Source organism: Primulina eburnea, chromosome 7, assembly GCF_022965805.1.
Source record: "Primulina eburnea isolate SZY01 chromosome 7, ASM2296580v1, whole genome shotgun sequence".
NCBI classification, from domain to species: Eukaryota; Viridiplantae; Streptophyta; class Magnoliopsida; order Lamiales; family Gesneriaceae; genus Primulina; species Primulina eburnea.
The window spans coordinates 14,844,079-14,855,566 of NC_133107.1; the positions used below are offsets into that span (position 1 = coordinate 14,844,079).

The window sequence follows — 11,488 nt, forward strand, 5'->3', positions numbered from 1 at the left end:
CACATTTTTGTTCGTTGAGGCGGTGCAATATGCACAATATACCATACATCCAAATTCTCAGATGAGAAATGTCTGGTTCTTTACCAAAGTCCAGTTGCAATTGGGAGTATTTATGATATGCACTTAGTCTGATGCGAATTAATGCAGCAGCATGTAAAATTGCATGTCCCCATAGGTCTAGCAATCAATTGTAGACGTTTAATCAATGATTCAGCTAATCCATTTTCTGTATGTACATGAGTAACAGGATGCTCAGCAGTGATTCAGATTGACATACAATAATCATTGAAAGTCTGTAAAGTAAATTCACCAGTATTATCAAGTCTAATTTTCTTGATCGTATGATCGAAAAATTGATTCCGCAATTTTATTATTTGAACAAATAATCTTGCAAATAACCACATTATGCGTTGATAATAAACATAGATGTGACCATCTGCTTGAGGCATCGATCAATACCATAAAATATCTAAATGGTCCACGTGGTGGATGAATTGACCCACAAATATCACCCTGAATGCGCTCAAGAAAACATGGTTGATTCAGTTTGGATTTTAGCTGGTGATGGTCTTATAATAAGTTTTCCAAAAGAACATGCTTTACATTGAAACTTATTACTTTGAAAAATCTTCTGGTTTTTCAGCGGATGACCATGTGTATTTTCTATTATTCTTCGCATCATTTTTGAACCAGAATGTCCTAAACGACCAAGTCAATTAATCAGTATTGAAAAATAACCAACTAACATGTTTGATTCAATTGGACTTATATGTGTATAATGCAATCCAGTCCATTGGTAATTTTTCAACTACATATTTCTTTCCTGATTTATATGTGTTAAGACATATATTTCTTATTTCCTTCATTTATTGTCTGAGTACCATACCCATGGGAATATGTCATGAAAATCAAAAAATTTCTTTTCGATTGCGGTGAATACAAAGCATCATTTATCATAAATTTTGTAACATTAGGTAACAAAAAATGTGTTTTACCACAACCTTTGATCAAGTCTACAGGACCTGATATTGTATTCACCGTTGTTTTTGTTGGTTTTAGTTCCACGAAATATCTTTTATCTCAGAGAATAGTTTACGTTGTACCACTATCAGGTAAGCAAACATTCATGGGATAAGTTCCTTGTTTAGCTTTGTTAATAGCAGTTTGCATATTTGAACTTCAAAAAAAATATGCAATAAAAAAAATTACTGACAATACATATGTAATTCATTGATAAATATAAGGCATATCATATTTGTACAATAAAACGGTCTCTGTGTTCAGTGAACTTGGTCTCTTTTTCTTTTCCCTTTATTGATTCTTTATAGACCTTACAAAGGTGTTTGGGGCTCGACAAATACGAGACCAATGTCCTGTTGTGTCGCATCTAAAACAGGAAATTTCAAATTATTTTGAGTGATTTTCATTAACACTCATGTTCTCATGACGTCTTTTTATTGGGTGGTTCGTGACCCCCTTTTGAAATGAGTTCTAGAAGTAACTATCTCGATTATTTTCAAAACCACAGCCTCGACAACGACCACAACCACTTCCACTTCCACGTCCACGACTACGACCTCGACCTCGACTTTGAATTTGATTTTGGTTTCCAGGTTTAAATTCATTTTTGCTTAGCATTTACTTCTAGAATGTTGTTGATCCAGTAGGTCGAGACTGATGATTTCTCATTAGCAACTCGTTGTTCTTTTCCACCACAAGAAGACATGCTATAAGTTCAAAATATCTCCCAAATCCACGCACTCTAGATTGTTGTTGTAGAGTTATATTTTATGCGTGAAAAGTGGAAAATGTTTTTTCGAGCATTTCCGTCTCTGTAACCTCAAGTCCACAAAATTTTAATTGCGAGATTATTCGATACATCACCGAATTGTAATCACCGACTTTCTTAAAATCTTGGAATCTTAACATATTTCATTCATCACGGGCTGTCATAAGTGTAACTTCCCTTATATTTTCAAATATTTCATTTAATCTTTTCCATAAAGCAAGGGATCTTTTTCAGTGAGATATTCACATTTTAATCTTTCATCAAGATGTCGACGCAAAAATATCATAGCTTTTGCTTTTTCTTGAGATGATGAGATACCATTTTCTTTAATGGTCTCATTTAAACCCAATGACTCAAAATACATTTCTAAATCGAGAGTCCATGACATATAATTTTTTCCCGTAATGTCGAGCGCAACAAATTCGAGCTTTGTCAAATTTGACATGGTAGTACTATAAAAATAACAATGCATGTTATTAGTTAAGTTCAAATCTATTAATATGACAATACAAAGTAACAGATAAATTATAAGTACAAGCATTCTTAAAAATAAAGAAAAAACATGAGGCGGATATTCTCGGATAAATAAAAGACTAGTAAGTATAATAACCAAAATAATTATAAAAAATAACCTTGAAAGAATCTTCTTCTTCGAAAATTTTGATGAAAAAATTTTTAGGGAGGAAGAGTAAATTTGGAGTGATTAAATGTGTTTGTAAAATCATATTTATAAGGTAAAAACTAGCCATTTAAGAGCGTTACAAGTTTGTATGGCTTGTGTGTTTTCGGTCCATGCATGTATCTCCTTGCATCTCACGTTTGATTTCCTCGTGTAAGGGGTTGCTGACGAGGGCCCTGAGAGGCCATAAGCGTCGAGGAGGAAAGGTTAGTAGGCTGGAACAGAAGCTTGCTCGTGGTAAGAGGGCCAATCGAAGAGCTGTGAAGAGGTGCCACGTTTTTTTAGTGTAGATCGAGCGAATGGGAGTCGCAGCAGTGCATGGTTCGTCCTTGGCCTTGGAACTGACCCACATGGCTCTGTGACAGGTCCTGGAGTGAGCCGTGAGTTGCTGGTGCTGTGGTGGATCGATGGTAGTAAATGGCTGTTGGTTTTGGTGTGCGCGTGGGTTTTGGGTTGTGCAGCGTGTGGTTGGCGAGGCATTATGATTGATTAAGTGGGTTCTAGAGGAGTCTCCTGGGTTCAGTTGGGGCTCAAACTTAGGTGGTTAGTTACTGGACACGTGAGGATAGAAGGGAACCAAAGCATTTAAGAGGTGAGTGATGTGTTGAGAAATAAGTGTACAAGAGAGGGGCCGAGTGGTTTGGTATCTTTCTGGAATTCAACTGTGAGTCTATGGGCTGGAATTGAGGGGTTTCAGGATCTTTATAGTATTCTTAAGTCATGGTTAAAAGTTAGGAAAATTTGGGTGGAATTTCGAATCGATTCGGGTTAAAACCAGGACCCCGGTCCAAGTTTTAAAACGAATCAGTTAAGTTTTAGTTTGGACTCGAGTTTACGTCTAGGAGTGCTTTTAAAATGTTTTGGGATATTTTAAGGAGTTTGGTATGCTTCGGGTCAATTTTAGAGGCCCAGGGTTGAAAGTTGAAACGATAATTCTTGGGTTTCCAGGGGAAAATGGTCATTTTGCACCCGGGGTGAGATTTTGGTCATGACAGTGCCCTGAGCACAAAATTATGATATTTTAAATGTTTATGCATCATGTTTACGATTTATATGAAATTATGATAAATATGGTACATGCTTGGTTTTAAGAAAAAAAGATACGTATATGCATTTTTTAATTAAGTGATGAAAATGATGACACGTTTTTGAAGGAAAGAATTTAGTTATGACTAACACGATGACACGATGATATGATTGGAGATATATTGAGGGAAAAGGCCCAGAGGGAGCCCGTTTACGGGAGAAAGCCCCCGAGGGAGCCCGACGATCGTATTTCCATTGACATGATATGATGATATGATAGGCCCAGACTCAGTTGACGGGTGAGAGTGTTGCTGATGTCCCCCGCCGCCCGGTACCGTGGTTACACGTAGATGGATCCATCGACTGACATGATGACATGATGATACGAAAGTCACAGCTAATGAACAGAATTCAAATTAAGATTTTAACACGTATATGCTGATGCGATGATACATGCTATTACCATGTTTTGACAGGTCACGGTTACGCATACGATATGATAACATGATGAGACATGTTTTAACACGTTATGATTTTACACGACACGCTTATGTTCATGTTTTTAAACTCATGAAATGTATGTTGATTATGCTATTTTTCACTATTTTTTCACTATTGTGTGCTACGTATACGTATGAACATTTTGATCAGGGGACCGGAGGTGCCGAAGACTGAGTACGCAGGCGGGATGTGCGGTGACACGACCAGAGGACCATTATTTTTCCGCATATTGATTCATGTTTTTTGAGAGGAGTTACATATTTTTATATGTTGATGATATTACGATTTTTATACGTTTACGTTTACGTTGATTTTGGATGACTTTAGTTATTTTTAAATTGCGTCATTCTTGTGGGCAAATAAATACGAATATTTTAAATGTTATCTTGTAATTGCGAGCTTAAAAAAATATTTTCGCACTTTTAAATGGTAGACGTTTCATAACCAATAGATGAGGGATAAGACCTATAGATTCCAAAATCTTGTATATCTTAAAAAAAGCATCAACATTCTTACAAATCGGGACTCTGAAACAACCATGCATGGTCCAAACTTTGTTTTTCCGTGATATTGAAAACATCAAGTTGTGCTCATGCAAAGATATGTGTTATCGTGATTTCAGATTATGAAAAAATTAGAGATGTCAAACATTGTATTCAAACAAAGACTAAAAGAACTTATATATACATAAATCATACAGAATTACCATTGACATCAAAAATAACTATCCAAACTATGAATGATAAAAACAGAAAGGGTTATTGGTTTACCTGAATAGCATCCTTTGAGAAGTAGCGACCATCACCCGATACAACAAGGGTAGCACCTGAAAAGAAATCCAAGCTAATTTAGGTACTTACAGCAATTGACATGCATTTAGTTCATGGGTGTATGCCATATAGGTTTGTGTTTGCGCGCATGCGTTGTTCAGAACCAGTTGACACAGACATGTATGCCGCTCTTTCTTGTCCATCGCTCTATTAATAAACCAAATCATAACTGCATTTATACGAAAAGTTCTCTGACAGGAAAATCAAGTCAGATACAATCCAAATCTCATAATGACTAATAAATATCTTCCTCTGATTCGATTTATAAAAGTTCCAAACAGGAGCAACTCAAACCGCCAAAAACGAAATAGAAGTGTAACGGCCAAAACATGTTTGTTTCTCTATGCAGAAAAAGAATCTAAGACTCGGTCAGTAGTAAAAAAAAAACTTGAGTTGAAAAAAAGATTGATATTGGAACGATCGGAAGAGTCATAAGATAAATGAAAAGGGCAGGCACTTTAAGCCTGCGGATAGCCTGTTTATACTATACACAGATTTGAAATGATCATTGTAATTTGTTTCTTTGTGGTTACATATTCAATATAAAATGACCCTAGGAAGACTTCACACCGACATGTTCATATTATTAAAATGAGTATGCATCCAAATGAAAAGAGATGAAATGCATTAACAAGTGTGTGCCAGCATCATATACAGAAAAAGGAAAATTATTCACATATTCCTTAAAAACGGTCGATCATTTGATATGCCTGATAAAAAGTCAAGACCTGTTTTCAGACTGTTAAAATACATTAAATCTATGCTGATCTTCATGTTTTCTAGTAAACACAGCAGTGTCTTTCACAACAGAATATAGACATTAAAAAACTACAGAAAAGGAGATGCAAAGTTTTCTACCTCAGAATTCATGACAATTCACTTTTGGTTCAACTCAAGAACAGGAACAAAGGAATTTGACGAATCACGAATATAATATATATGAATGAAAAACACCAACCTCTGACTTTGTCATCCCCAAGGGCATTAAACGTGGCCTGAACAAAGTTTTGCAAGTAATGTGGTTGCTTAAATACCTTAACCTGAATCATACATGACAACTTTATATCAGAATCAACTATGAGAGAGCATCAACCACTACTTGAGACTAAGTCTAACAAATAAACCACTTTGAAAATTTCAAAAATAAATGAATCGGGGTCCTCTCTTGACATAGAATTGCATAGTAATTGCTTCACCTGGACTTCTCATTCAAAACTGACTGTACCGCCATTCCCAAATAACTAAATACACTTTCTGTTACTAGTTACTACTAATCCATGGAACTGCATATTTGGGAAATTCCCATTGTGATGTTCTGTGATCATAGCAGAAACCACAAGATTCAGTTCATTCCGCGGATGAATTAAAAACTTAGGTATTATGATACTGATTTCCACCATTCTGTATTTGATAATTAGAGCTATTAATTATTTATTTTTCTTTTCTAGAAGATGATCATGTCAATCCTTCTATTTTCCTCTCCATATGATTCAAGACAAGCTCACAAGATAATTCATGACATAAAAACATCATGTAGCATTTGCACCAAAAGAAACTTAAATAAGACAATCCACCAAACAAAAACATGATATCTCACTTTACAACCATACATAATTCGCACAGAAATCAGAGATTATGGCATCATGGAATGAGATTCCACGCTAACAGGATCTATTTTATCCATCTTATGATGCTACTCCATGACGTTAAAACCAATAGATCTATCAATGTTGATCACTAACCCTTAAAAATAACACGCCAAATCTAGTTTTGATGAGCCAATCAAGTCTTTCACCAAAAAGAAAAGAGAAGAAAAGATATACAACACCGTAAGGCTTATTAATCAACAGTAGCCAAGAGAAAAGGCCACATTTTTAAACAAAAAAACAAACAAACGTCCCACAAATCAAAAGTTTCTCATTGAAGTTCATCTCTAAAATAAACACAGCTTCACATTCCCCACAAAAAAAAAAATCCAAAAAACTCGCCTTCTTCCTAAGACCAGATGTCCCGGGTTTCTGGCCATCAAAAGGCGTGGTTTCGACGCGGACAACTTTGAACACCGCCATCTTCACTCAACCTGAAACAGAACCCAAATTTTAACACCAAAAACAAGAAGGGAACACAAATGGGCTCAAGCTAAGAACAGAACACGATCATCAAACTAACTGCAAGAATTCAACTGAATCAGATTACGCACGCGGGTTATGAGAAAGAATCTTTCGGAAAAGGGGTGAAGGGACAAGAAGGTGACGGATTTAGAGAAAGTGTAACGAAGAACATTAATAAAAAAGAAGTCGGGAAAAGCAAGTATATAAAGAGACGATGAAGCGATGAGTCATGGGTGAGAAATGGATTATTCTCGGCCGCGTCAAATATTCTATACAGTTCTCGTAAACCACAAGATCCCCAATTTTCACTCCTGTTTTCATCCTCTATCTTGATTATTTTTTTTATCTTTTTTTCTAGCTATCTTCTTGGATTATTGTTTATTTAGACCATCTCCAACTCACTGCAGTACATTCTGCACTATATTCTGCACTACAATAATATAACACTAAATTCATCTCCAACCTATCTACACTACATTCTACATTAAAAAAGAATATTATCAGAATATTCTTAATAAAATAATTATTTAATGATACAAATATTTTATTTCAATATAATTATTGAAAACGATATAAATATTTATTTCAAGAATAAAATACAATACAAGCATAACATTATATATAAGATAAAAAACATTGAAAATGATACAAATATTTATTTTAAGAAATAAATACGATACAAGCACAATATTAAATATTAGAATTACTATATTCTTCCCATAAGTGCTCAATTAACGCATTTCGTAGTTCATAGTGAGCATCTCTGTTTTTTATTTTTTTATACCGAGAGAGAAATTCTTCGAATCTTGTACTTTCGTCATTGACCACCATTTCCACATCGGCAAGCGGTGCTTCCCTTGCATCTTCAATTGGTGCACTCAGGTCACGTTCATCTTCAATAATCATGTTGTGCATGATAATGCATGCTGTCATTATATCATGCAAATTGTTTTTACGCCACGAACGTGCTGGATTTGCCACAATTGCAAATCGAGATTGAAGAACACCAAATGCTCGCTCCACATCTTTCCTACACGACTCTTGTTTCATAGCAAAATATCTTTTTTTCGGTCCAAGTGGGTTACTGATAGTTTGCACAATAGTTGACCACTTTGGGTAGATACCATCTGCTAGGTAATAGCCAGTATTATATTCTTTGCCATAAATAGTATAATTGGCAGGAGGAGCAATGCCTTGAGCCAAATTTGAAAATATATTGGATGCCTCTAAAACATTGATGTCATTATTTGATCCAGGCATACCAAAATATGCGTGCCATATCCAAAGATCATAATCGGCCACTGCTTCTAAAATAATTGTTGGAGACCCACTTCGACCTGAATATTGCCCAGCCCAAGCAGTAGAATAGTTCTTCCACTTCCAGTGCATACAATCCAGACTTCCCAACATTCCTGGAAAGCCTCGTTGTTTACCAATATGCAAGAGTCGAGCAACATCGTTGGCTATTGGAGCTCGTAAGTACTGGGCTCCAAAAACTTCCACCACTGCTCGACAAAACCGTTGCAAGCATTCAATTGCAGTTGACTCTCCTATTTTGATGTATTCATCGGTCGCATCCGCGGCCATGGCATATGCTAACATTCGAATTGCAGCTGTTGCTTTCTGATTAGTTGATAACCCTAGTCGTCCCAAGCCATCACTGCGTTGTATGAAGTAGCTATCATGATTCTTGACACCATCTACAATGTGAAGGAATAGATGACGAGACATCCGAAATTGTCGTCGAAAAATACCTTCATGAAATCTGGGATTTTCAGCAAAATAGTCGTTGAACAAATTCTGATCGGCTATTTCTCTATCGCGGTGAATTACAATGTCACCTGGAATGGATCCTCTTCTCGGACCTTCGTTAACTTGTTGATTGATGTAGGTGTGTAGTATCGTATTGCGTGCATGAATATGGCTAATGATTGCTCCTTGAATCTCATCAATGGCTTTATCGATGATCAAATAATTAGTTATTTAATCTTCATTATCGGATAATGACGATGAGCCTAATGAAGAATTCATTTTTTTTAATATAAATTGTTTGAAAAATGTATACCACGAATTAGAGTTTATATAGAATTTATTACGATAATATGGATGAGATTTCTTATTTCGAAATCTTTCCATCCATAGAATTAGATTTCATTAGATAAGGAATCTCATCCAATGGCATATATCTCTTACCATGTGACTCAACGGTCACGAGGAAAGCAGAACTGCAATTTGAGTTTGTCCACTAGTTATTAATGAATAAAGAAAGGTATATAGTAATAGAATTTGGTGTTTGATAAAAGAATTCTACCAAATAAATAACTTTTAAAATGTCAGGCATTTGCTTTTGGTGATCTCATCCTTGTACCATCTGTAGGATTAGATTTTGGTAATCTCATCCGACGGATGGCACACAGATGAGATTTCAATGGCTGATGTCCATCGAAATCTAATCAAACGACTATCATTTCTTTTGCATATTTTCTAAAGATAATCCGAAATACTATAAATAGTAACATTTATATTCAAAACATATCAATACACCTATAAGCATATTAGCGAAAGATAGATGGAAGAAAGTTCAAACTACACCGTTGATGAAGATAAGTTTTTGTGTCATATTTATCTTGATGTTTCACAGGATCCCATTATAGGTATAAGTCAATCGAGAACTCAATTCTGGTCTCGGATTGCTGAGAAATACAACAAAGAAAGAAGAAGTGATTTACATCCACGACCTCAAAGATCAGTTGAGAAGCGCATGGGAAACATCCTCACTTTTGTTGCTTGTATGAGAGGATGCATTCGACAAATTGAAAACCTCAAGCCTAGTGGTGCATCTGAACAAGTTATCGTAAGTTATTTTTTTAAAAAAAGTTATGAGTCATTCACATTCAATTTTCTTAACTAATTTTTAATGGTTTTTATGTAGATGAACCGCGCAAAAGTACTGTATGTACAAGACAGTAAAGATAACAAACCATTTTCATTTTATCATGTGTGGGATATTGTGAAGGATTGTGAAAAACTTTCAGGAGATAAAATTTCGATAACCAAAAAATCTAAACTATGTGCTACTAATCTGGATACTTCACAGTCTGATACTCCAGCTGAAGAATCGCCACAATCAGGTTCACCTAGCTTCTCTGCATTTGCAATATATTTAAATGACGACAATATTGATGACAGTTTTCAAAGACCAATTGGAGTGAAAAAAGTCAAATTGAAGAAGAAAAGAGATGAAGATATTTCTCAAATTCAGCGTACAAATGGAAGAACAACATCGCGAACTTTTGGATGTTTTGAAACAAGGAACCGTTGAAAGACAACAAAATTATGACCTTCAAAGGATGAGACTTCAACAAGAGGAAAGAAAAATGGAGGATAGAATTTTATACAAAGATTTTAGCAAAATCATTGATCCAAATTTGCGTGAATACACTAGAACTCAACAAGAAAAGATTTTGCAAAAGAGACTTCAAGCTGAAAATCGAGACAACTTTGGATCTTATTTTGGTGATATTGGAGGATCAAGATCTGGTTTACCAGATTACTAAATATCATTTAATAAATTTTATTGTTTGTATCGTAATTTTGTTGTTTATTTGTTGTTGTTTTTAAAATTATTTCGTATTATGTTGTAAAATGTATCATTTTAATGTACTAGTAATATAATTTGGTTGTTTATTAAATTAATTTAATATCTATTTAATTTTTAAAAAAAAGTTTTAAAAAAATTTAAATTAATATTTAAGTTTCAAGAGGAAATTATTTTAAAAATTTAAAAAATAAAAATATTAATTATATAATTAATATATAATAAAATATTAAATATTTATAATTATTTAAAAACAAATAAAAAAATTTAAAAAAATAAAAGAGATGTGGTGCAGCACTTTGTACCGCGCCACATCTAGAGTGGATTTTAGGACAACTCCAATCCAGCACCATTTTTTGTGCTGGATTGGAGTGAAAAACCTTGCTCCACAATGGAGCAACTCCATTGTGGAGCAAAGGTTGAAGTTGCTCTTAATCTTGATTCTCTAATAGGTAGTTCATCTATTTGGAAAATGAGGAAGACGGTAGTGATGGAATTGTTTATAAAATAAAAATAGTGAATGTAATTTATTTTTTATTCTTTGTTTTAGATTTGTTTAAAAACTAATTTTTTTCATTAATGTATTTAAATTGTTATTTTAATTTTATAAAATAAAAATAGTGAATGTAATTTATTTTTTATTCTTTGTTTTAGATTTGTTTAAAAACTAATTTTTTCATTAGTGTATTTAAATTGTTATTTTAATTTTATATATAATAATTGTTATTTTAATTTTATATATAATAATATATAATTTAATTAAATAAAAAAACTTACTCGACTCAATCTTTTTCGTCTTTCCCGACTCAACCCTAGATCTCACTTCATTCATTATCTTCACAAAAAATCCTTTTTCTTCTCAACCTTTCATCGTTCATACATTGTTCTGGTTTTTTGACTATCAATTAACAATGAGTCTACGAGGTATTCCTCTGCAATAAATCCAACGAGAAA

At 34.1% G+C, this 11,488-nt stretch overlaps 2 protein-coding genes across 3 annotated transcripts in view; one reads left to right on the forward strand and one right to left on the reverse strand.

The window, feature by feature from the left end:
• LOC140837261 (phosphoglucomutase, cytoplasmic) overlaps positions 1-7,191 on the reverse strand; it is a 29,420-nt gene extending 22,229 nt beyond the window's left edge. Inside the window, exons 1-4 of one of the 2 annotated variants that reach the window (XM_073203355.1) lie at positions 7,026-7,191; positions 6,814-6,905; positions 5,784-5,865; positions 4,766-4,821 (exon numbers count right to left, since the gene is read on the reverse strand). In XM_073203355.1, the coding sequence (XP_073059456.1) occupies positions 4,766-4,821; positions 5,784-5,865; positions 6,814-6,894 (219 nt within the window). In that variant the 5' untranslated portion in view covers positions 6,895-6,905; positions 7,026-7,191. The other variant, XM_073203356.1, reaches the window with a different exon arrangement.
• A 2,314-nt stretch (positions 7,192-9,505) lies between these two features.
• LOC140835718 (uncharacterized) lies at positions 9,506-10,258 on the forward strand. Its single transcript, XM_073201123.1, has 2 exons — positions 9,506-9,790; positions 9,869-10,258. Exons 1-2 carry the CDS (start codon positions 9,506-9,508, stop codon positions 10,256-10,258), a joined length of 675 nt encoding a protein of 224 aa, XP_073057224.1.
• Positions 10,259-11,488: the final 1,230 nt, after the last annotated feature.

Bases quoted from the DNA above. Each gene is read 5' to 3' on its own strand.
- LOC140835718 (XM_073201123.1), top strand. From the start codon at position 9,506: ATGGAAGAAAGTTCAAACTACACCGTTGATGAAGATAAGTTTTTGTGT. The intron at 9,791-9,868 runs GTAAGTTATTTT...GTTTTTATGTAG, and splicing joins GTGCATCTGAACAAGTTATC to ATGAACCGCGCAAAAGTACT.